At 31.9% G+C, this 25,337-nt stretch overlaps 2 protein-coding genes across 5 annotated transcripts; one reads left to right on the forward strand and one right to left on the reverse strand.

The window, feature by feature from the left end:
• The first annotated feature begins 870 nt into the window (after positions 1 to 870).
• On the forward strand, positions 871 to 6,044 carry LOC129295401 (putative disease resistance protein RGA4). 4 transcript variants are annotated; one of them, XM_054933917.1, is made up of 3 exons: positions 871 to 1,913; positions 3,211 to 4,953; positions 5,656 to 6,044. In XM_054933917.1, exon 2 carries the CDS (start codon positions 3,240 to 3,242, stop codon positions 4,830 to 4,832), a length of 1,593 nt encoding a protein of 530 aa, XP_054789892.1. In that variant the 5' UTR covers positions 871 to 1,913; positions 3,211 to 3,239; the 3' UTR covers positions 4,833 to 4,953; positions 5,656 to 6,044. The 4 variants fall into 4 exon arrangements, with proteins under 4 accessions (XP_054789892.1, XP_054789891.1, XP_054789893.1 ...); XM_054933918.1 differs by having other exon boundaries at positions 874 to 3,373; positions 3,490 to 4,953; XM_054933920.1 differs by having other exon boundaries at positions 874 to 1,913; positions 3,490 to 4,953.
• A 3,002-nt stretch (positions 6,045 to 9,046) lies between these two features.
• LOC129295403 (probable mitochondrial-processing peptidase subunit beta, mitochondrial) lies at positions 9,047 to 14,551 on the reverse strand. The gene is made up of 9 exons (XM_054933922.1): positions 13,750 to 14,551; positions 12,847 to 13,011; positions 12,510 to 12,647; positions 12,266 to 12,417; positions 12,076 to 12,184; positions 10,647 to 10,745; positions 10,177 to 10,242; positions 9,456 to 9,563; positions 9,047 to 9,367 (listed from the first exon to the last, which is right to left on the reverse strand). The coding sequence occupies exons 1-9, from the start codon at positions 14,419 to 14,421 to the stop codon at positions 9,281 to 9,283; spliced, it is 1,596 nt and encodes a 531-aa protein (XP_054789897.1). The 5' UTR covers positions 14,422 to 14,551; the 3' UTR covers positions 9,047 to 9,280.
• Positions 14,552 to 25,337: the final 10,786 nt, after the last annotated feature.

The following is a 25,337-nucleotide window of genomic DNA, read 5'->3' on the forward strand; positions in this document are numbered from 1 at the left end:
GGACGTCTCTGTTTCTTCTCCTTGGTTTCTTTTTGCTTATGGATGACAGTCTCTGTTTTTTTCGAGCTCTCTCTTCTCCGTCCGTCTCCTCAGCTTGCCAGAATGGCTCCTTCTCTTTTAGTCCCTGTTTCACGTCCTTCGGTCCTCTCCTTCTCAGTTTCCTCCAGCCAGAACAGCTCCTTCTCCCTCTTAGCTTTTCCAGAAAAAAGAAGCTCCTCCGTCACCTCCTCTCTTGTCTCTGTTTTTTTTGAACTCTCCTCGGTCTCCTTTTCCTCTCCTCTTATGTTCTTTCGTGCTCTATTTTCTGCATTTTTGTCCTTGTTTCTTCTATCTTTTTCTCCAGCAAGTCAGTTCCTTCCTCCTCAGCCTCTTTCTCACGTCTTTCGGTCTATCTTTCTCTGTTTCCATGTTCTTCGATCCTCTCTTCCCAGTCACCGTCCTCAGGTTTTTTTTCTTCTTTTCTTGCTCTCTTTTTCAACGTTTTCGTCCCCCCTCCTCTCTCCTAGTATGAACATCCTTTTATACTCTCAGTCTTTCCCTCTTGGCTTCCTCTCTCTCTCCTTTTCTGCTGCTCTTTCTCTGCTATGTTTCTCTAGCGTCTTTCCCGTGCATGGGTGGCTGCATTTTGCTTTTTTCTGCTACTGTCTTTGTGTGTGCTCGCTGCTCTGTCTCCTTTTGTATTCGTGTGCACTTTTTCTGTTTTCTTTTCGTGTGCTGTAACGTGCATATCTGATTTTACGTCTCTGGCTCTGTTTTTTCTTTCTGCTGGCAAAAAAAGTGTATGTATATGTGTTCTGGTTGCTTGCTGCGTTTTTTTCTGTGAAGCTCTTTTCTGCACCTGTGTTTTTGTGTTTCTGCTTCTTCTGTATTTTGCTCATGTGTGCTTGGTGCTTTCGGCGTTTATAGCTCAGGTTGCTTCATCCCTTTGTGCTGACTATGTTCGTGTGTTTCGTGTATGTGCGAGATTGCTTTGTGCTCTCTGCTGTTCTTGCTTTCTTTTTGATCTGTTTATGTCTAACCGAGAGTGGAGAGATTTTGGATTATTATATATATTTTTTTGTCTTTTTTTTAACTAAAAGAATTAAAATCCTAGTCAATAAAAAATTATCTAAAATAAAATTAAATCCTATCAATTAAATTAAATTTTTTTTAAAACATAATCCTAAAAAAGATTAAATTTTATTTTTATATTTTTATATTTTTTAGTTATTTATTATTATTATTTTATTAAATTTAAAATGTCCGGACAAAATACGGTGTTCACAATTATTATATTATTTTATTTATTAAAAACCATCTTACATTTTTAATCATATCCTTACTTATTAAATAAAAATGAGTGACGATTTGTGAAAATACTTTTTTCCAATTTAAAGGATAAAATTGAAATAAAAGAGTAATGCATTAATATAGTTGTCACTGACTGATTTTAGACGGCAGATGAATATCTGATAATCAAATGATGCTTGCGGGAATTCATTTTAACTTTTAGAAGTCAACGAGTTATGGTCTCTTTCTCTATTTATCAGTATACCCTCCGTAGCTAATTAGCTCCATCATCTGATATCTCCCACGGCCTCTCAAGATATTCGACTACAATTGCTTGCTTTCACTGAGAAAAAATGGCAGAACAAATTCCTTATGGTGTAATTGTGAATCTCATTGGCAGGTTGAGTTCATCAGCCTTCAGAGAGATTTCAAGGATTTATGGCGTCAAGAGTGAGATACAGAGACTTCAAGACACTGTTGGAACTGTTGAAGCTGTGCTTGTTGATGCTGAGCAAAGGCAGCAGAACGACAAGCTTGTCAAGCTGTGGATAAGGAGGCTCAAACAAGTTCTCTACAAAGCAGACGATTTGCTTGATGAACTCTATACTGAAGATTTGTTGCTCAAAAGAGATGGAAAAGGAAAGGTAGATGTCTTCTTTTCATCCGTAAATCCTATTGCTTTTCGTGTCAAAGTTGCTGATAACATTAAAAAGATAAGAGATGAATTCAATGCTATTGCTGAAGATGTGTCTAAGTTGAAATTAGTTAGGCGAGTTGCAGAAACGAGGCATAATGAGATCAATTATCAGAGGGAAACTAGTTCTTTTATGCAAGAGGATATCATTGGGAGGGAGGAAAGCAAGAAGGAAATAATTGATTTATTGTTAAATACCAATAGCAATGAAAATGTTTCTTTCATTGCTATTGTTGGCATTGGGGGTTTAGGAAAGACTACAGTTGCTCAATTGGTGTACAATGATGTTGAAGTGAAAAACTTTTTCAAAAAACAAATGTGGGTATGTATTTTTGAAGAGTTTGATGTTAAGACACTTGTTAAAAAAATATTAGAATTATCCGTGGGCAGCAAAGTGGATGACCAGCAGTTAGAACTACTTCAAAATAAGCTTCAAGAGAATTTGAATGGCCAAAAGTATTTGTTAATCTTAGACGATGTGTGGAATCAGGATCATCAGAAGTGGTTAGATTTAAAAAAGTATTTGAAGTGTGGTGCTAAAGGTAGTAAGATTATAGTGACTACTCGTGACCAGATGGTAGCAAGAAGCATGGGTGTAAAAACCCCATATGCTTTGAAATATCTGACAAATGACCAATCTTAGAATTTGCTTAAAAGATTGACATTTGGGCAGGACACAATATTGTCCCACAACATAGAGTCCATTGGTCCAAAAATTGTGGACAAATTTGGAGGAATTCCACTAGCAATAAGAGCCATGGGAAGCTTGTTGCAATCGAAATTAGAGGATGTTGATTGGGAAGCCATCTTAGAAGATGATTTTTGGATGTTATCAGAAAGTAATAAGCCAGTAATATCAATACTAAAATTAAGCTATGATCACTTGTCAAGTGAAGTAAGATAATGTTTTGCTTATTGTTCTTTGTATCCAAAAGATTGGATATATAATAAAAATGACTTGATTAAACAATGGATGGCGCAAGGGTACCTTAAACGTCAAGATAAAAAAGAACATCCAGAAGATGTTGGTGAACGATATGTTAGTATTTTGTTAATGAGATCATTCTTTCAAGATGTCCAAATGAATGAATCTGGTGAAATACAATGTTTTAAAATGCATGATTTGATGCATGATCTCTCACAATCGGTTGGTGGCTCTGATTTTTTCTTTGATAATGAGGAGAGAAAATCTGTTGCAAGGCCTATGCATGTTAACTTTTCTTATAACTCTTCCCATTGTTCATTAGACTTATTAGATGCAAGTAGATTGTGAACTATGCTTGGGGTACGAGAAGTATCAGATGATGGTCCATCCAATTTGTTGAAGTTCAATTATCTGCGCAGTCTCAGTTTGTTAATTTGGGATATGAGAGTTTTGCCAAAGTCAATAGAAAAAATGAAGCATTTAAGGTATCTTGATCTTTCTGATTGTCCCAATTTGAAGAGTTTGCCTCCAAGTGTAAGCAACCTAGTAAATTTGCAAACATTGAAGTTGAATGGTTGTGTTGCTCTTGAATTTTCTGTAGATGTTGTTACAAAGTTAATCAACTTGCGTCATCTTCACATTGAAAACTGTTATGCCTTTAGAAATGGGATGCCAATTGGCTTGGGCAGATTAACAACTTTGCAAAGTTTATCATATTTCACAGTGGGTGATGATGATGCTGATAAGGAGAGAAAGAATGCTCAATTGAATGAATTAAAAGGACTCAAGCTCAGAGATGAACTAGTTATTGAGAAGCTCAATTCAGTAAGGAATGTTGAAGTAGACTCCAAGGATGTTAATTTGAAAGGAAAGAAAAACCTTAAGTCTTTGACTCTCAATTGGAAAGATGATATTGGAGTGGTGAAAAATAGTGATAGCTTGCAATTATTTGAAAACCTTTGTCCTCATTCAAATTTGAAAAAATTGGAAGTAAAATGCTACCCAGGGGTGAGGTTTTCAGGCTGGCTTTTGTCCCTTTCTAATCTTGTCGACTTGAATATATCTGATTGTGGGAATTGTCAATTCTTGCCAACGTTGGAAGGACTCGTTTCTCTCAAGTCTCTTCATATACGGAACATGAAAGCTTTAGAGTACATATGTTATGAAGATTGTTCATCATCAATGGCTTCACATCGTACAACTAGCTTCTTCCCATCTTTGGAGAAATTAAAATTTCTTGGGTGTGAAAATTTGAGAGGATGGCAAAGAAAGGCTGAAGTAAATAATAGAACAGATGATGAGAATCATCATTCATTGCCTCCATTTCTATGTCTTTCATATTTATCAATTGAGAAATGCCCAAACTTGAGTTGCGTGCCTACATTTCCAAATCTTGTTGAGGGCTTGGATTTGAGCAACTGTAGCATGAAGCCATTGATGGACACATTACATATGAGCACAGCTCGATCACCCAAAGAAGAAGAATTATCATTACGCCCATCTCTATCCATGCTTGAGGATCTAGACATTGATGACATGGGCATAGAAGCTTTACCAGAGAAGTGGATGCAAAATCTCACCTCTCTGAAGAATCTTTCTATTTCATTCTTATCAAGTCAAGGAATTGTGCTTCATCATATGAAACATCTGCCTGCTTCCTTGAAGAATTCAGTACCTGGAACATGGACAACTTTGATTTACAAGGTTGTAGTGATGGCGAGGATTTTAGCACAGAGTTCCAAGACCTTCATTGCCTCCATTCACTTCAAGGTTTTTGTATTTACTCATGTGAAAATCTCAAAGCTTTACCAGAATGGATCTGCAATCTCCAATCACTTCGATTTATTGATATTCTGGGATGTCAAAATTTGGAGTCATTGCCTGAAGGTATGCATCGTCTTGCTAATTTGCATACACTTAGTCTCAATGGAGCTCCACTTTTAGCAGAAAAATGTGAAAGAGGAAGAGGTTCAGAATGGCCCAAAATTTCTCATCTCCCAAATATAGTGGTGGATTGGCGTCCAATCTAGCTAATTCTTCATCTCATCCATATGAAAATCCAGAGGTAACAGATTACATTATCATGTTGTTTTCCTTTTTGTTCCAAAGGAAATTAATGTTTTATGAAAAAAAAATCTCCTAACCATAATCCAGTATCGAAAGAAATTTCAAATGAGTCAATAAATAAGTCAAAGTTGGAAAGATTTTCATTGACTTTAATATATAATGTTTTCCATATGAATGCAGATTTCAAATGAGTCAATGATCACCCTAAGCTTCTAAGTATTTTTTGTGTGTTGCAATTTAAGAAATATAACCTAGAGAAGAAATTCAATAATTTAGACTGCATCTAGTTCTGGATGCGTAATAGTCGACATGGACGTTTAACTTTATATCAAAGCTTTTTTCTTGTAACTCTGAAATCCAAAGGTTTATAAATTATCATGTCTCTTATTCTTAATTGGTTTTCCTTGACATGTTTGGTTTGTGAGAACCCTTTTGCTGGGATTGGAGCCAAGGAGATATAGCTAAATTATCGATAACCAACTGCTTGAATATGTATTTTTATTTGGTTGACTTGTCTGATTGATCCATATGAGATGTTACATCTGTTCTGTTTGCCCGAATTGAATATGATAACTTTAAACTTCAAAATTGCTTGCTTGATGACAAATGTGATAGCCCAAATTGAATATGCATGATAGCTTTAAACAAATTGCTTGCTTGATAGCTTTAAACTTTAAACTTTGAGGTGTTCTATATTTAGGAAGCTTGTTCATGCAATTTTGTTGATAATTGGCTTGATGGTGCAATCCCCAAAGAGGCACGTCGGAGCATAAGTGAAATGAGGAAAGAATTTTCGAGGTTCAAGTAGCTTTAAGATATTGAAGATTGCTCTGGTTTTGGTGGCTAACGCGGAGGATTTTTAAAAAGCTTCGGTAGGGGTTGTAGTTAACAAGTGTTAGGTAGTTAAGAAGTTTTGGAATATAATCAAAGGCGTAGATGAATCATTTAATATTCTTGTACTATGATGTTATAGTGGCATATGGACCGTCTAGAATTGTTTTAAAGTGCTGTAAATTTAAGTCTCACTTTTTGATGTTGATATAAAAACTTGCAATTGTTGAGGGGAAAAAATGTAGTTGTTATGAATTATCAATACTGTTCATATTCACTAGTTTATGCTAAACTTATTGTATATATAAATGGCAAAATTCTCATCCTTAACTGCTTTATTAAGCCAGCTCAACTACCACTTTAGGTGAACAATTTGAGAGCATAGGATGCGCGACCAACCAAGCTTCAATGGATTTTTTTAAAAAGAGGTTTTTTTTAATATTTTCTTAAAACCTGTGCTTCATTTTCTTAAACACCTGCTGGGGCTACAAGCAATAGCTACACAGTTTGATAGTTGACTTGACACTGAAGTTAGGGGTTTACATATAATGTATTGCTTTGATTACTATTGGATGTGGGACTTTGTTTATTCTAAGCAGTTGTTAATAGAACACAGTCTGGTGATTACAAACCTGGTGCTTAATGAAACCATGCCATGCTGCGTGATGTGTTGTTATGATGACATTCCATTTCTGGCAAGTTCGATTATCTTCTTCTTCTCGCTTTGCTTCTTTACGTGCCTCCTAAGACATCACTGTTTGATCATATAATAATAATAATGCAAGTGGCAACAATAATGGCAGTCATGGCGGCCACCACGACACCAATGATGGCCACCACCATGGAAACCACCACGCCCAGCACCACCACCACAGTTCAATGTGATCGTTTCCTGAACTCGAACGAGGGTTTATTCTTTTGACAAGTCTTGCATTGAGGGGTCTTTTTTCTTTTTTTTTTAATCCTCCGTTGTGCTGGGTTTTAAAAAAACAGTGTAAAGCTTGTCATTCCTCCATAACTTGGTTGATCCATTACTTCAAGGCTCCATTGTTGATTGGTGTATTGATTTAGGTCCGTTTATTTTAGCTTATTTCATGAAAAAAAATTATTTATTTTTTTAAAAAATCTGTTTTATGAATTTTTATAATGTTTGTTTAAACTTTTAAAAATAATCAAAATCCAAAAAAACTAAATTTTTGATTATTTTAAGAAACTACTTTAAAATAATATAATAGGATAGATGAAAGAATGTATTTTAAAGATATGGGATGCACAAAAACATTATAAAAATTTAAATTAATATAATAATAAATTATTTTTTATAAAACAAAAATCAAGGAAGATATCTAAAATTTAAAAATAATTAACTAATAATCACCTTTTTATTATTATAATCAAATATAAAATAATGTCTGCTTTTTATAAAATCTCTACAAAATAAATATTTTTTTATAAAATTTTTAAAATATATAAAAATCATTTATTTTATTAATCTTAAATAAATGGGCCCTTAAACTTTAATTTTTATTTTTCTGGGAAAATTCAAATGACAGGTATCCATATGACTTTAGGTTTTGCTTCCAGCTTTGTATTTGGTTGCTTCTTACCAAAGCCGTTCGTGAAAGATGTGATCCTTATTGAAATCATAGACAACGAATTTTCTTAATTTATGAAACATTCCCACAAGATATAACTAAAAAAAGCATCTTTTTCTATTTACCGCATGAGGAAAGTGCCTGTTGGCGGAATAGCTATCTGAAGAATAAAAGAATATGGATGAAGAGCAAAGTTGTGCATGATATCTTCAAAGCATGAGAAGTACTTTCTTTAAGCTTAATTTTTGTGTATTTATAGATAGATTCTTTGAAGGAGTTGACAACAAACTTAGTAAAGTTGTAAAGATTTGAAGGAGGCAACTTTGATGATAAATGAAGATAGAATTTTTGCTCACAACTTTTTTTTTTTTTTTAGATAAAGTTTTTGCTCATAATTTTAAAAGCAGCTTATGTTCTCACCACCACCAAGCCCCAAGAAGGCGGAGGAAAAAATGAAACCTCAGCCCAAATCAAAGGAAGACAAAAATGAGAGAATTATGACAATATTTACACTGAACACTTTTTAAATGGATTTTATCTTTTTTTTTTTTGATAATTTTCGATATTCAACCTCTGCAAATGGTCTCCAAGACAAACTAAAGAAAAGTACTACTCACATCTTGAAATATTATGTAGAGCTTTTTTCTTTATCTCTTTCTTTTATTCTCTAACAGTATCTCTAAAGTCTAAACTGTTAAGTAACGCTTGTTCAAATAAATAACTCTAAAGCATTAATGAAAGAAAGAACTAATTGTATTCTTTTATAGAAAGGCATGAAGCTCAATACCTAAAGGGAACATTTATTATGCAACATTTCTATTTTCAAGCATTTAACTCTTTACCTCCTGTTTGGTTGGAAGGGGAGGGAAGGGATTCAAATTGGAGGGATTTCTCTTCCTCTCTTTCCTTCATTAAAATCCCTCCTCTCTTCTCCAACTAAATATAGATATTTAGTGTTAGAGAAAATCAATGCAGAATCAAAAGCATGAGTTTAAAATAGTGTTTGACCAATTTTTTTTTAAAAAAAAAACTTGTTATTTTGGCCAATGATTAAAAGAAACCTTGTTTGAATAGATATTTTGTATCTAAACGATTCCAATATTGTTATCATTTTTTAATCTTACTTCTTTTTTATACTTTAAAAACATACTACATTTAGTCACTGTAAGCTATTGTGACCTACGCTTATTGCCACTGCTTACAGTCACCCACCACCATTGACGGTCATAGCTGGTCCCTACCAGTCATCAGAGTTGGCAACTACTACCATCATCCATCACCTGTAGTGATTAGCCATATATACATGCTAAATTATCAATATATTTTATATGTCAAATTAATTTGAAAATTTATTTGCATTTTAAAATCTAAAAGATTAATATGATAATTTAAAAAATATATAAAAATTAAATTGATAAAATTTATCAATAAGTGAGACCAACTTAATAAACTAAAAATTTTACTTTAACTTCCAAGAATATATGAAGCAAATTTTAAAGTGCTAAGGCTTTCACTTTAAGTCGCACATGCATGACTGATGTCACCCCACTCCAAGGCAGGCTAGAACCAGGTGAAAACTCATCCATGTAACCAGAGTCAACATTAATATTTAAAAAAAAAAAACTCTAGTCAATATTATTTTGTATCCCATGTCACTTTAAGGAATAAGACCAGCAAAGCAGCTCAGAATGTCATTATGACAACACTTGTGAGAGTGAAGATGGCATATGCGTTTTTTTTCTTTGGAAGTGTTACAAAAAGGAAGGCCCATAACAAATAAATAAAAAATTATTGTCAAAGCAGCCATCCAAAGGCACATATGTAGTAAAATGGAACAAAACGTTGGGCCAGACCTCCTGTGTAGTCAAAAGGAAAGAACAAACAGAAAGCTAGAGTGAACTAATAGCGGTTCCAGTAGGTTCTGCGTCTGAACCAGTTGTAATCAGGCAAGCCCTGAATAGGTCCCATGGCTGCAATAGCTATATCCTGCCATGGGGAAATTAACATGCCATGAACCATACATCTAGAAGCACCACACAGGAATAATTACGTCCCAAGAGAATTCAGCCATTACCTTGTCATAAATGAATCGGTTCGCGACACGTTTAATTGTGCTTGCATCTACAGCATCAATTCTTGCAAACAATTCAGCAAACGGAATTCTTCTACCGTAGGTGAGTAACTGAAATTGATAAAATTTTATGGATAGAGCAATTCGTTAACAATTATAATATAGTGCAAGAGGCAAAATGCTGCAGCATAGCAAGCTAGTCCCTATTGACAAGGAGGAATACAGATTGATGAGATCAGATCAGACAACCACAAATCTCCAATCACTTGGGTTTACGGAAATATCTAATCATGTTTTTTAGGCCAATACAAAGAGAATCCACTTTTATCCAAAGAAAAAAGAATCCACTGATCTTGCCCATCTCTGTAACATAACACAAGGAAGATTGGAAACTAAAGAGGAATTTGATAAATTGCCATTTCACTTTCACATTACTTGGTATCTTGCGCACCATGGGTTTAGGATAACAAACATAAGATTCCATTGGTGTCCATGTTGGCAATTGAAATTGTCAAAGATAGTGAGTGGCATTAATAGCAATCAGACACAAGATTTGATATGAGATCCTCATGGTATCTTCTATAGCAGGGTTTTTTTGGTGATACTTCTATAACATGGTCTAAAATACGTAGGCATACCATGTTACTTGAGATGCCCAACCAATATGACATTGTTCCCATTGCTTTTATTTACAAGTAGCATCAAGAAAAATCTAATTAGGTACCTGGCGCCCAATATCTTCAGCCACTGGACTTGTACCATCTATGTGTAGCAGGAGTGAAGATTTCAACTGAAATAAACACACATAGCAGTCACTATAACTATGAACAGGCTATAAAAATGAATTGCAAGTAGAGCTACATCAAACAAAGATTTTACAATAACTAAATGCAAAGGATCAAGATCCACATTGGAGAAGAATCAAAAGAAAACTCAGCTTGAAGATTTAAAAGGTATTTTATGGTGTACTGAGGATGGTACAAATGAGAAGGTCTGATCAACCTATGGGCACAAATGCATAAACTGAGCGTGTGCCACAACCACATTATTCTATCCGTTTTAGAAACCACATCAGGGACGAACTAATCCATGAAGTATTTTCAATGTTTGTACTAAGATAAAGTGAAATTCCAATTCTCAACTTGAATTAAGATGGACGGGGCACAAATTCAGAAAGCAAACAAAGGTTCCTACCTGATTACGAGCACGTGTGACGTCATCTTCTGAAACACGATAAGCCAACTTTGTGGTCTCATACATTATTGCATAAGCCAAGTCATCCAAGCAATCAGGCTGCAAGAATTAAAAATTAGAGACGTGGCTTGTTTAAAAAAAAAAAAAACATTTGAAGACATGAGGGAAAAGTTTATTAGAAAACAAATCAATAAATCAAATACTAGACATTGTACTTTCCAACCAACTCAACTTCGTGTGCTGGAAAAGTGATTCTACAACTTCTGCAACGCTACTTTCACATTTGCTTTGGTCAAAACCATGATGTGAATACACATGCTTAAAAATGATACCATTTCAAATATCAAAAATATCTTTTGACAAACTAGCAAAATGCTTGGAATTTAGAATGTCATTAATATATCCACATTTGAGATAACTAGCACCATGGTATTCTGCTTAATTAATAAATACGGAGTTTATTTATTCAAAGTCCAAGTTACACAAAAATCATACCCATCATCACTGAGTGAAAGCTTTTTTTTTTTTCTGGTCAGCATACAAATTATAGAAGGTAACTGCTACGTATTCCTTATAACAGGATCTAGTGCAAATATAGTCTGATGAAAGCTAAATGCCAAAAAGGCTGGAAATAACTTCGCATAAAAGGTGGAGAGAGCAAGTAATTAGGCAGCATGAGGAAGAGTTTGCTACACATCTTTCCCGTTGTCTTTTGTATTTCCTATCAGGGTGTTATGCTACATTCGGGTCTTAAAATTGGGAATTTAATATCTCAGTAGTTCATCCCAAAGAAAATATCTTCATAGTATGCATATGCTTTAGCTTTCCAGTTTTCATTTGTCTCATTTATTTTTGATAATGTCCGACAAGAACAAGGCATGAGTTATTTGTGATGCCTAGGAAGCCTAGATGTAAAACCTAAGTTATTGTTCTTCCTCTATACTCTTGCCTAATCAAGATTCTGGACACTCAATTTCACTTGGATCAGTTGACTTGATAAAAAATAGCTTACGATTATCCCTATTAAGAACCCTAGATGGTTAGACCGCTTTTCCACAAACTTACTCTGAATTGACCAAAGAGATAACGTCCACAGACCCTTCACACCCCCAAAATGGCACCTTAATCAAGTTGAACATGCTGATATATAAAGACCCTGCATCATAGTCTAGATACTTTCTAACTAAATCATTATAGGAAAAAATGAAAATCCAAAGACATTTAAACAAAAAGGAAAGACCTGCAGGACCCTAAAAGGTGTTTATAGAAACTTAAAGAGAATAAACAAAGTGCTTTGTTACAGCAAAGATATTTGATTTATCGTCCTCAAGCTTTAATGTAAGTATTAGCATATATATCCGTGTGTGTGGGCGTACTAGCTCTAGCATATTTTAACCAGTTTCAATACAAAAACTACATGATGACTCACCTTAGCAACAGCGTAAACACCAAAAAGGCCGGTATCCTTATAGTTAGTGTTGAAAGCCATCATGCTTTCCGCAACTTCATTAATGCCAACCCGTTGTGCCAACTCAGAACTGTTAATGCAGTTAAAATTTTCTCAACCTAAGCATCTGTGAGGTTGAATGCAAAAAAAAAAAAATCCTCAAGTACCATACCCCATATGTTTTCCACCTCCTGCTGTCTTGTTCCAAGAGCCCAACATAGCTTGCATGACCATCAGGGAAATGGAATCAGGATCTGTCCAAGCTGCTCCTTCAAAAGCCACTGCAAATTGTGCGAGGGGAATATCATCATCAATCATTCTAACCTGTATCACACAAGTAGTGAAAGGAAATTGTTATGAAATATTATAATCAACACAAAGTTAGATGTCATGTACTCAACTATGTATATTCACACCTCAGAACCAGTAAAAATAGCTGGTTCTTTTGCAACTAATTGAGATGCGGTAGTGGGATCTGCTGACAACTTAGTGAATAACTTTTTTACTTGCTCAACAATATCTTCATGCTTCACAGCTCCAGACGCAGCTATAACCTGACAAAGCAGACCCAAACAGAATATAGCCAATTAGCCATTAGGGTAAATACCATATTCCGGTACTGAATAATGAACTGAATGGGAAAAAAAGAAAAAAAAAAAAGTTACAGGACAACCAAGTCATCCATTTAGCAATACTATGCATCCCCTGTTAAGAAGGATAAACAAACAAACAGGATCTCAAGATTTCACATACCATCCTGGGAGCTGTGTAGTGTGTCTGAATGTAGCTCTGTAGATGATTTTTGGTGATTGTCTTAATGTTCTGAGCAGGTCCAAGAATAGTTCTACCCAGAGGAGTGTACTGGAAAGCTGTTGCATGCAAATGGTCAAAAATGACTTCCTCTGTTTGCCCCTCAACCTACCAGCATTTCCATGTAATAAACAAATTAGAATATAAAAGCATGATAAATTATACAACACAATTCAACTATGTCCGACACTTTATCTAAGAATAACTTTTCAAGTATAAACTACTAATTTAGAGTAGTTCAATTACCCAGAAACAGTTATTATAACAGTAAAAGAGAAAACATTAAAATACTAGAAATAGTTACTTATGCTGCAATGCCAAACACAAAAATTACAACCCACTAATTCGACTATTATCTTAATCTTTTTCTTATCTTAATTTGGAGAAAGAGATAACCGCTTTAGCATATAATATGAAGATGCAAAGAAAAAACCTCAACAAATAAATAGCATATCAGCCAAACCTAACGAAATGAAAAAGTTGAAAGGCTTTTAAAATTTCATGAGCAAGCTACTGAAAGTACAACCAACCTCCTTTAAAGTAAAAGTCAAAACCTTGTATTTAGTCCAAAACAACAAGAAAATTGAAAGATAAAAAAAGAATCAACAGTAAACCAAACCATCAAGCTTAAGCCCTGACCTACACGACCGAGAAGTTTGAGCCAACGAGCTTCAGATTTAAAAACTACCAAGTCAACAAAATAACAAGTTTAATATAATATCAATTATTTTGCCCCCGCAAATGGCATAGACAAGAGAAAGCAGATAACATTTACCAATTATTATCCGAATTTGCTGCACTGAGCTAGAATACTTCAGTTCTACAACGAAAAGTAATCCCCATTACCTCTTCCATTTCCCTGAGTATCACATCGCGCTCCCGGCTAATTCGGTTCTCATCAAACTTTGAATTCTGCAATATATCAGACAAAATATCAAGTGCCTTAGGAACATCCTTATCGGTAACCTTGGCGTAATAAGTAGTTTGTTCCCTCGAGGTGTACGCATTCAAATGCCCACCCATATTCTCAATCTCCTCCTCCAGCTCGCGAGCCGTCCTCTTCTCGGTGCCCTTGAAGATCATGTGCTCGAGGAAATGCGCGGTCCCATTAGTCTCCTCGGTCTCAAACCGCGATCCTGCGTCAATCCAGACGCCTACGGTTGCAGTTTTCGCTGCAAGGTTAGACTCCGTGGCCACCCGGAGTCCATTAGAAAGAGTAGTAACGCGAGTTTCGGGTGCAGAGAGGATCCGTGTATGATCCGACAAGGTGGGGCGGGGAGACCCGTACTTGAGGAATCGTGGGTCGGGATGTTCGAGCTGCCTGAGTTTGGATTTCACAGCCTCGGCCAGGTGATCGTAGATCATGACATTGGGAGGAGGAGGGGAGGGAGGGGACGATGGAGTAGCGACGGCCGGTGAGGATGATGAGGTTCGGACGGTCTGGAATGAAGATGAGAGAGGGGATAAGCGACGTCGTCGCGAGCGCCGAGCCAGGGATAGAAGGTGCTTGAAGGCCATGGCTCTGTGAGAAACTCGCCCAGGCGCGCAGCTAGTTAGGGTTTGAGTGGCGACACGAAGAGCAGAGATAATTAGGATCAAGGAAAAGGAAGATGCAAGCTGAGAGCCTGACAACGAAGGAGCGGTTAGGTAAAAACTCCATTCATTTGCCCCATTTTCGGAATTTCATTGACCAAACACCTTTCAAGACCGTTTGTGGGTGAGAAGTGAAAACTGATGTCAGAAAATCATTTGTAATGCAAAAAAATAAAATGAAATGGCCAGAAACATTAATTAAAAATATTTGTTTAAAAATATGTTTATATTTTAAATAATAATATTTAATATAATACTCTCTCGATCTTAAATTATAAAATATTTTTAAATAAAATCTCACATATTAATAAATTTTATTAAGTATACTTAATAACCTTATCTTTTCAAAATAAAAATATAAACTTTTAAAAATATTCATAATTTAATATATTAAAAAGAAAATGAATGAAAATTAATTATAAAAAGAGAAAATGATAAAATTGAAATTGGCCTATCTAATAAAATCTTAATCTACTCAAATATCTTATATTTTGAAATAAAAAAATTCTTTCAAAAATTGTCATTTTAGGATGTTATTTTAGATTTTCAATATATAAAATTTAATGACATTTTTTCCTATTTTACTCTAAGAAAAATACTCTATTACTTACTCCATGGTTTTAGAAGTGCTAAAACATTGAAATAATGAAGAGAAAATTAAAAAAGTATACCATTTCTTTATGTATTTATTGTATTTTTTTAATATACTTGCAATAAGTATAACGAAACAAGTACTCCCTCCATTCAAAAATGTAAAATATTTTTAATAGAATCTTACTTCTCAATAAAATAGTTACCTATTTTCAAACTAATTCTATCTTTCTATATTTACTTCTATTAAACACTCTATAATAAATATAAAATCATTATCAATAGGAGTACTTTTGGAGAAAAAAAAGGCAATAATTACATCTCAAAAGATTAAAAATGCCTTACATTTTTTAATATCCAACTCCTCAAACAATGTCTTATATTTTTTAATGGAAGAAGTAGAGTATGACTAATATTATATTTCTTAATATTATACTAATAGCGAAGAAATTTTTTTTTTACAAATATTTCATATGGATGGAAGAAAAATATTGGAAAACTTCACTTTGTAAACATGAGGACAAAAATTAATACCTTGGGAAAACACCTCTTGAGAGACTATTTATACACCTTTTTTATCTATTATCATCAATTAGATGTATACGTTAAAGAAACACATACTTTACCAACTAAAAAAATAGATTTAGATATTATTAAATTTAGTTAAGATAAGGATTGGTTATATTTTTTTTGGATAAAATAGGGGGCAAAAGCCCAATCAATTCATTATATCATATTAGCTCTTGAGGTAGAGCACTCCATCAAATCATTATACAATACATCCCTGAATATTAAGGTTGGTCTGTCAAAAAACACCACCTTAAAATCCAAATCAAAACTATGCCTAGCTAAACAATCAGCCATCTTGTTTCCTTCTCTATATCTATGTTTAACCATTATTTGTCAATATGTACAATAATCATCCTTCAACAGTTTAACTATACTAGACTCAATTATATCATCATCTATGATTCTTTTGTAATATGCTAACGTCAGCCATAAAATCACTTCCAACTACAAGTTTATATATTCAATTTACGAGCATACCTGATTCTATGAATAGCTCTTCATGATTCGACTTTCACAACAATGCAAGTGCTTAGTTGTGCAATAAATCCGCCAATCTATCGCTCGTTACAATCACGATTTAACCCTCCATATCCTGCTTCACCTAGTTGACCCCTTGTAACACCATCAAAATTCAATTTAAACCTCTCCACAGGTGGCCTAGGCCATTTTATTTCCTCTATTTGTCTTCTAAGCCAATTCCCACAAACCTTGCTAGTTGAGTAAGAAATTTCATGTGCATACTTTCTTATAATCACGTGAGGATTATCAGGCATATGAAAATCTATATCAAACAACCCCTTATTCTTCCCTTGCCAAAGCATCCATACAACTCCTCCAAACATAGTTACCTAGCATTCATCCATATTAGACAAATTCATTTTGAACCAATCTTTCCTATCAAGAGAAAGTAACCTCCCATTCACCTTTCTAATATTCCATTGTTCCCAAATTTATCTAGCAAAAGAACTATCTCTCAAGACATGAGTAACATCTTCCTCAAACCTATCACACTTACTACAAACTGTAGACCTACCAATAATTCTACTCTTCCTCTCAACTATGAGCAATCTTTCATGAGCAGCTAGCCACATGAATGTCTGAATCCTTCTCGAACCTTTCCACTTCCAAATTCTATTCCATAAAATGTCCACTTATTATTGTTTTCCCTTTAAAACCTGTACGTATCAACCACACAATACTTGTAATGCATATCATTTTTCCATTTAATCACATTAGGTCCCTTATCCAAGCTTGGAGGAGCTATAGCTCTAATTTTATTTACACAGTCAGTAGGCAAATATTCCAATAAGACCTCCATTCTCCATTGCCCTTCCCTATTCAACAAGTCCTTCACTTTCCATCCTCTCATCTCCTCATTCAGCTCTTTCACACAACAATCTTCCGATTTACCACAATGATCAACCTAAACATCTCTCCAAAATAAGGTGTTATCCCCATAATGAACATCCTATACAATGTTATCCATAATCTTAGGCCAAATTCTAACAAATTCTTTCCACAACTTGGAGTCTGCATGTCACACCCCAGTATTAAGGGTATGACTAGCACGGAATATGAGATAAGCTCAAATTTTATAAGCCTTAATTAACCAAAAATTAAACTAAATTATCAATATATATAGTTTTTATATTTGTTTATAAAGTTTGTAAAGTCTTAAATGTTTGTAGAAATTTCGGTAGAGTCTCTCTTATAATTTAAACCTCTCAAAATTCTTACAATAGTGAAACTAGCCAATCAATCCAATATAGGAGACAGGCTCCATACTAGCGAATTACATGTTAGCAAATTAAAATAAGGATCTAATTACGAGATACGTGGAGCACTAACTATTATTATATAATATAATGAATATTTACATTAAAATAAATGATTGAAGCATGCTTTCGTCATCCAAAAAAAGCAATAAAATCCTTCAATGATCAGCAAAAAGTGCAGAGTCAATTACATTACCTGAGACCAAAGAAATTTTTGATGAGTGGCGTCTTGATCAAAATTATAGATAAAATATGTAAAAGTAGTAATTAATAAAATTTGGTTTAAAATAAATCGATGAAATATTAAATCACATATTATAACTACCAATAAAAGACAAAGTTGCTAAACAATATGACCATAAAATAAACCAATAATTTTAAAATTTTATAGGTTATTAAGAATTGTACAATTAATAAAAATATACAAAAAGAATTCAAATGATGAAATAATCAAGGAAAAAATTTATAAATAACTAATATAAAATAATAAATTTTTAAATCCAATATAAGAGAAAATTTACCATGTAAGATCGATCATATACAATTAAACAACAATTTATTTATTAGACTAAATTTAAAAATAATGACTTTTCAAAATTTCATGTTTGTGAGACTTAATCAGAATAATTAACAAGCCACGAAATAATCAAGCATGGCTAAAAGCCATAAAACAAGCACAGGTGTGCAGCCCATGAAACAAGCGTAAGTATAATGCTTACGAATATCCATTCTCTATTCCTTGTACGTTGGCTTGGCTATTGGGTTAGCACCTCCTATAAACACTCTACTAGTTAGATGTACTATGGCATATCAAGGGCTAACAAAACTGTCAATAGCATTCAACATTCTAAACTCAGTCCTCTAGTAAAAATTATCAAGCGTGTAAGGACTTGGGGAAAAAAGCAACTCAATATTTTCATTTTCAAAGTATATCGTTCAACTACTATATTTCATTTTTAAACTCATTTTTATTTTCTCCTTGTACAAACTATTGTATTAAAAGTTTTCATATCAACAAAGATTTAAATAATTAACTTACTTTTAAAAATTAGAACCATTTATTATGTATCAACTTCAATCAATTCTTATTTATAATATAAATCATAAAAATAGAATTTACAAGAATTTTTATATAACTTATAAAAGAATAATATCAAAATTTAAAATTTAAATAAAGAAATTCTATAACACTTTGTAATAAATTATTTAAGACACTGCTCACTCACCTGAATTTCCAAACATCTTATAGTCGAACTCCCTAAATTTTTTACTTACTCCAATGATACCCCAATTTAATCTAGCACATAATCTAACAATTCACATGTCATTATGAATTTTCCTTCTTATAATAAACAATCAAATTAACATTCAAAATCATTGATAATCCTTTAAATTTCTCATTAACCCCATTAAATTCTCACTAAATCCTTCAACAACTTCTATCAAGTAGTTAACAATACTAGACAACATCCAACTACAACCATTAACAAAACTCTTGTTTCAAGCTTAGTAAAATCTTGATTATTATTATTTAGTCTAATAATTTCCCTCCAACTGCTATACAATTCTAATAGGTAGATCACCTTTACAATTTATATGAAGACATATACTTCCTCAATTTGCATGTATAATTTATCAAGGCTCTACAGTAAAAATTTAACAACTTAATTTCCACCAACAAATCTTTCAAGCATATTTACAAAAACTATGAGAACAATCACCAATAAATAAATCATGAGGCAAACATCCAAGCAAATTTAACAATTTTCAACATTTAATTTTTTCATCAATCTTTCACTTAGCATTCAATATTATTCAAAATAGTTTATAAATTCTTCATCCAAGCATTTTCACAAGCATCTTAAAGGCATTCAATTTCAACTCACTATAATCATCTAACCATTTAGTCAACTTCCCACATAACTTTATCATCAACATTCAACTCACCATCACAATAAAAACATTTCATGGTAATTTGAATTTACTATGTAATTATTTGAGTAAGGAGAATTTTACTAAGTGAAATAAATTTTGAAGATTTAATTTGAAAACAAATTTTGTAGAAAGGAGAAATTCGTGAGGTTGAGTGAAAATAAATAAACAGGATCTTAACTTTTTAAGAAATTATATTTATTTAAATATTATTTAAATTATATTGAAACCAAATACAGTTAAGATTAAACTTTTTAATTTTTAAAAGAACTTCTATTAATGAAAAATAAATTATAAAATATAATTTAAATTATCTATAAAAAATAAAATGAAAAAAACATAACAAATGATAAAGGAATAAATAAAAAATGAAATAATAAAAATAGTTTTTTTTTTAAAATATGGAAGCCAACGGTGGGCCATTAGTTCAAAGCAAGGGTACCATACACATACTCTTGAGTAAAGTCGATAATTCAAGCAGGCCGGTCTTATTTAAATCAGGCTCAATTTGAGTTAGACTTATTCAGATTAAGCTTAAAGTATCCCAACCTTTCTAAAAAGCCCATATAACTAAACTCAACCCTAATACCTTTGGACTTATTCGAGCTAACCCGAATACCCAAAACTTTTTTAAAATATTTTTTAAATTTTTTAAATCAATTTTAATTTTTAAGTAATTCTATTAAGCATAAAACATTATTTTAACTTTAAAAGGATAAAATAAAAAATAATAATTTATTAACTTTATACTTAAATAGCTTTGTTACTATTTTATTGTATTATGTGTAATTTATTTATGAATGTTTCCTTTACTTATAAATCAATATCTTATTTGTTTAAATATTACTCTTATTATGGTCATATATAAATATTTGTATATTTTAATTAAATTATATTATTTTAATTATAATTAAATTGATCTCAATTCAATTATGATTAGGCTATTAATATAAAATTATTGCCTCAATTAATTCAAAATTTTTAATAACTTTTGAATAAATTGTACTTTTCATTTTTAAGAATATGAAAAAAATAGCTATCATTATATTATATAAAAAATCATTTAATTATAAGTAAAATACTATTTTTTTGAAATTATTTTTCTTTAACTTTATATATTGTTTAACCCTTACCTACATACAAGGGGTATTTATATTAGTTTATTCTTAATTTTTAACTAAGTCTGATGTGAATGATAACTAAATAGTTATCTAAAATATTATTCTATTTATTATGTTTATCTAATAATAGACTGGGGAATTTTTACATGCCTAAAATTTTATTTTTAAAATTATTTTTACTTTTATTTTTACTTTTAAATTAATTATCTTATTATATATATATATATATATATTAGGATATATAAATGATGTATAGGACTCAAAATTTTTTTTAAAAGAATTGAGTCTTAAAATATAAAAATAAATATTAAAATATACTTTAAATATTATTTTGAGATATTTTATTGAATAAAAATATGAAAATATAAATATTTTAGATTTTTTTAAATAACTATAGTAATGCATTCAAATATTGGTATTTTGGTATAAAATGACATAAAAATTAAAAAATTAATTCATATATATTATATTTTATTTATTTTAAAAAAAATTATTTAGGTGTTTACGTCAAACCCAAATCGAGCATGGCTTAAATTTTCTCGGGCCTATTTGAGCTACTCAAATAGGCCTGAACTTTAAAAAATTATCATTTTTTAAAGCTCAACCCTAAATTTTTTGGGTGAGTTCAAGTTGGTTCGTCAGGCTTGGCCCAAATTACTAACTCTACTCTTGAACCTTGAATTAGAGCTTGCGTGCTCTCCTTTTAGCAACATCAAATTGAGAGATTGCAAGAGAGGAGAGAGCGAGCAGTGCAGTGTAAGCAAGGACAAATTTCTAAAGAACCTATAGACATATTTCTAAATTAGGTTGAAGCTTTCTAACGTGGGAGGTGTTAGGAGTTTTATTTAAGAAACTCTTTAGTTTTTCCTTGACATTTGAATTAGTTAAAGGATCTCTTATGAGAAAACCTCAAGATTTTTAAGTGAACGTGAGTGTAGATAACTTCTTTTAGGTTATTATGTATACACATGTTGGTCGGTAATTATAAATTTTATAATACTTATATGAAATTGAATCTAATAAAGTATGTATATTATAATGTTTTGTGAAAATTTGGTCTAGTGAAGAGTAAAAAAGAAATTAAGAAATTTTGTTGCATAGTGAAACATTTAGGAATGTTATATTGCTTGTATGAAAATTTAAAATTGAATAGCCACTGATTGATCTTGATTTATAATTTATTTGTGATAATGGTGTAAATATGATGTATGATGTAAATTTTGTTTATGATATGAGAACTCAAATATAACTGTTTTGGATGATAGTTCATAGTCATTGAACATTATTGAATAAAAATGTGATTAACCCTATAATATATTAGAGTTGTTCTATTCATGAGGTGATTGCAGGTTATAAGATAAAGTAGAGTAAATAAGGTAGAATCGTGATCCTACATATACCCTTATGTGGCGCACACGGAGTAGCCTCATTTTATGCCTAAGCTACACAATTCCTTTGACCACAGTTAGAATAAGCTCAGTACCTTTTTGGGTACCCCTTTTGGTTGAAGTGGGAATATAAGGCTTAATATAGAGTAACGGAGTCTTTGGCCAGGCACAACTCTTTTTGCCTGAGGCTTCAGCCTAAGAAAATAAGGAGGAGATAAGAAGAAACTTAATATGAAATCAAAAATGGACTTTTAATATATTAATATTATCCTTCAAATAGTTTATACTTTTTGATCATAATATTGGTTTGATATCATTGATGTTCTTTGGATAGTATATATTTGAGTTACTAGATAAAGTTGATGGATTCACACACCTTTTATCTAAATTCTCTTGTTATATGAATGAAACTTTTCTACCATGCTTGTGTTACTTGTGAGATAATTAAATATTGGATAAAACATTTTCAAGCATGCTAGCTATTATGCATTATTGCATTAAATTTAGATATACTAAGAATTTCTTTATAATGATTATTAGTGTGAAGTAAAACATTTGTGAAAACCCACTAGACTGGATCATCTACCTGTAGTGGATACACCATAACATCTAAGAGGTTACTAAGACATTGTCTCACCCATTTCTTAATTGTTACAGAAGCCAATAGTGGAGCTCAGGGAATGGAACAGCTCAAGGATTGCCAACTTCTTGATAAGTGCAGCCTTAGAGGAAGAAGCTTGCTGCCACACCTAAAGCCACCTAGCTTAGACATTTCATTTATTTAATTGATTTTTCTTTTCATGTTAGACTATATTATTCTTTTAGTCTCCGAGCTCCAAGTTGAATGAGTTTGACCAAAGGCATCTTTATTCTATTTCTATATCACATTTATTTAAGTTATAATTACGTAGGGTTATTTCTTTCCTACTATGGTAAGCACAAAGGAGTTCACTCCTCTTCTACCATATTAGATGTGAATAGTTAATTGATTATGAATTTATTATATGCTCAATGCTTTTAGCCTTTTTTGCTATGGTAGCCTTGATCATTATGTGAAAAACTTTTCTACCATAGTAGGGACTCATGTTAGTAAACTAGGCTCGCTTTAAATATCATGGTAGAAGTAAAAGTAGTACTTTTTCTATCATAATAGTTAGGTTGTTCCTTTTCTACCGTGGTAGATAATTTTTTTACTATCATGATAGAATATGATTAAATGTGAGTTTTGGGTCGGAATTGTTTCAACCTCCACCACTCCATCATTACACCTAATCCCTATCCTACCATTAGAGATTGCCAACTCACATACCTAACCCAATATGCACACCACAACCCAAATCAAAATCATACTCAAACTTGACATGTTCCAAGTGGAAAACATCCTAATAAGAGGACTCCCACAATGGGGAGAGCTTTAACGAGCGATTGCCAATGCGATAAAGAAGCCATTAAGGAAAGGAGAAGGAAACCCTAGTGGAGAAAGAGGTGATAAGAGAACAACCTATAAACAATAAGTAAATATAATCTACACTATGGATGAAAGACTACAGAGTATAGACTCAAAAGCATATTAATATCATATCAAGATCACATAATTGGCATGATGCTTAAATAACACACATGCGACCATCTTCCTTCATGAGATGAGCCCAACTTCTAATTAATCAGCCATTCCAGATTTATCAGCTTTTAAATCTTGATCATTTCTTTACCTTTTCTTTTTCATGACAAGTTGGCTTGTTGTTTTACAGTGCAATCTAGGTGGCAGTGGTTTGGGAGCTTTGTTTCCTGATCAATTGCTCTCATATAAACTAACCTTGTCAATTGTCAAACACAAATCCCACCACAGTCACATTTCATTTCACACATTCTTTTCTTGGGTTATCATTGATTAACAACATGGCTTTGATCATACCTCTCCAAAAGCATTCTTGAATTTCTTCTAGTGATAAACCTGTTGTGAAGAAATATCAAATCTCATACTTGTCCTATATATAATTACACAATCAAATCTATATCATGCTTAGTTATTTACAAATAAACTCATTTTATACACTTGTTGTAAATTTTTAAAGGAAGACTTATAAATTTTGGATGAATACTTATAAATTATTACATTATTTCAGAGTACTTTTCTATAATTTTATGAATCTTTTTTGTAATTTTTTGAATCAATTAATGATTAAAATTTACTTTTTAAGGATGGGTACCATGCATTATTTTCAAATGTTAAAGGAAAATATTAGACCACATGTAAGTTTAGAATACTGAATGCTTGCAAATGAATAATTGAGAGACAAAAATGATTTTTAACTCAAAAAAGTATAACCATATTTTTATTGCATTGTAATGCTAATTAAAATAGTTGTACAATAATTTTTTGTTAATGATAGTATTTTTCATTGTTTTTTGCAATGAAAAAGGCTAGCAAAGTAAATGATTTAAAGTGGACATGTTTTCAATTATGTTGGGATTTGGGTTTGTTAAAGGTCAAGGTATTCATTGGTTCTGTATATGCAATGAACCTCCTCGTTAGATTCAACTAAAATTTCACCCTCATGTGGATATAATCACTTAGGCTCAATCTCTTTTTCATAGAGATTGGGATACATCAGTGAATCTTATATTTAGGTAGACTAATTATTATGCTCATTTTTTAGTTAAATTTGCTTTAGATAAAGTATGGGAGTATCAATCTTTTGATCAATCACTATTTTTTTTTTTCGTTTGAAGGTGGATGATGATGATAAGAGTACTTTTTGTTTTTGAGTTTTCTTACAAGCTTTGTTGGCTCTTGATGTCAATTGTAAATAATAAAAAAAAAAGTAGACACGTTTTCCATCCAACATAAAATTTATATTTTGTATTTATTTTTTATGACAACTAAATACTCTTTTTGGTTTCATTTATAAAATACATTTTAAAATTTTTATTTAATCTTATTTATAAATTAACGTTTTATATAATATTTAAAAAATGTTTTTAAAATCATTCTCTAGGAGAGAGAAAATATAATATAATTTCACTTTTTAAATTTAATATATATATGAGTATATTTAATTTTTTACATATTTTTATTTCTTTTACTTTTTTTTATATTGATATTGATGATGTTGGTAGAAATAACTTATAAAGAGGACCAAATGGGTAATACTTCATCCGTTAAAAAATATAAGGCATTTTTAATCAAATCTCACCTTCAAGAAAGTAGTTACCTACTTTTCAATTAATCCTATTTTTTTATATTTACTTCTATTAAATACCCTACAATAAATATAAAGTCATTATCAATAGAAATACTTTTAAAAAAAAAATGATTATACCTTAAAAGATTAAACATTCAACTTTTAAAAAAATATTTTATATTTTTAAATTGGTTATATATTTCATTTTCACTTTGCTTTTCTAGAATTTTTTTTTTTTTGGCTCAAAACTTCCCCTAAATCTTCACAGTCCCCTTCTTC

The sequence above is a fragment of the Prosopis cineraria genome, unplaced genomic scaffold (genome assembly GCF_029017545.1).
Source record: "Prosopis cineraria cultivar Desert tree isolate PC_DT_omini unplaced genomic scaffold, ASM2901754v1 PC106, whole genome shotgun sequence".
Lineage (NCBI taxonomy): Eukaryota > Viridiplantae > Streptophyta > Magnoliopsida > Fabales > Fabaceae > Prosopis > Prosopis cineraria.

What these genes read in the sequence shown, in the direction of transcription:
- LOC129295401 (XM_054933917.1), top strand. Translation starts at nt 3,240, where the DNA reads ATGCTTGGGGTACGAGAAGTATCAGATGATGGTCCATCCAATTTGTTG.
- LOC129295403 (XM_054933922.1), bottom strand. Translation starts at nt 14,421, where the DNA reads ATGGCCTTCAAGCACCTTCTATCCCTGGCTCGGCGCTCGCGACGACGT. An exon ending in TACTCAGGGAAATGGAAGAG is followed by an intron (nt 13,012 to 13,749) that starts GTAATGGGGATT and finishes AAATGCTGGTAG; the next exon opens with GTTGAGGGGCAAACAGAGGA. An exon ending in GTGTTTACGCTGTTGCTAAG is followed by an intron (nt 10,746 to 12,075) that starts GTGAGTCATCAT and finishes TAATTCTTGCAG; the next exon opens with CCTGATTGCTTGGATGACTT.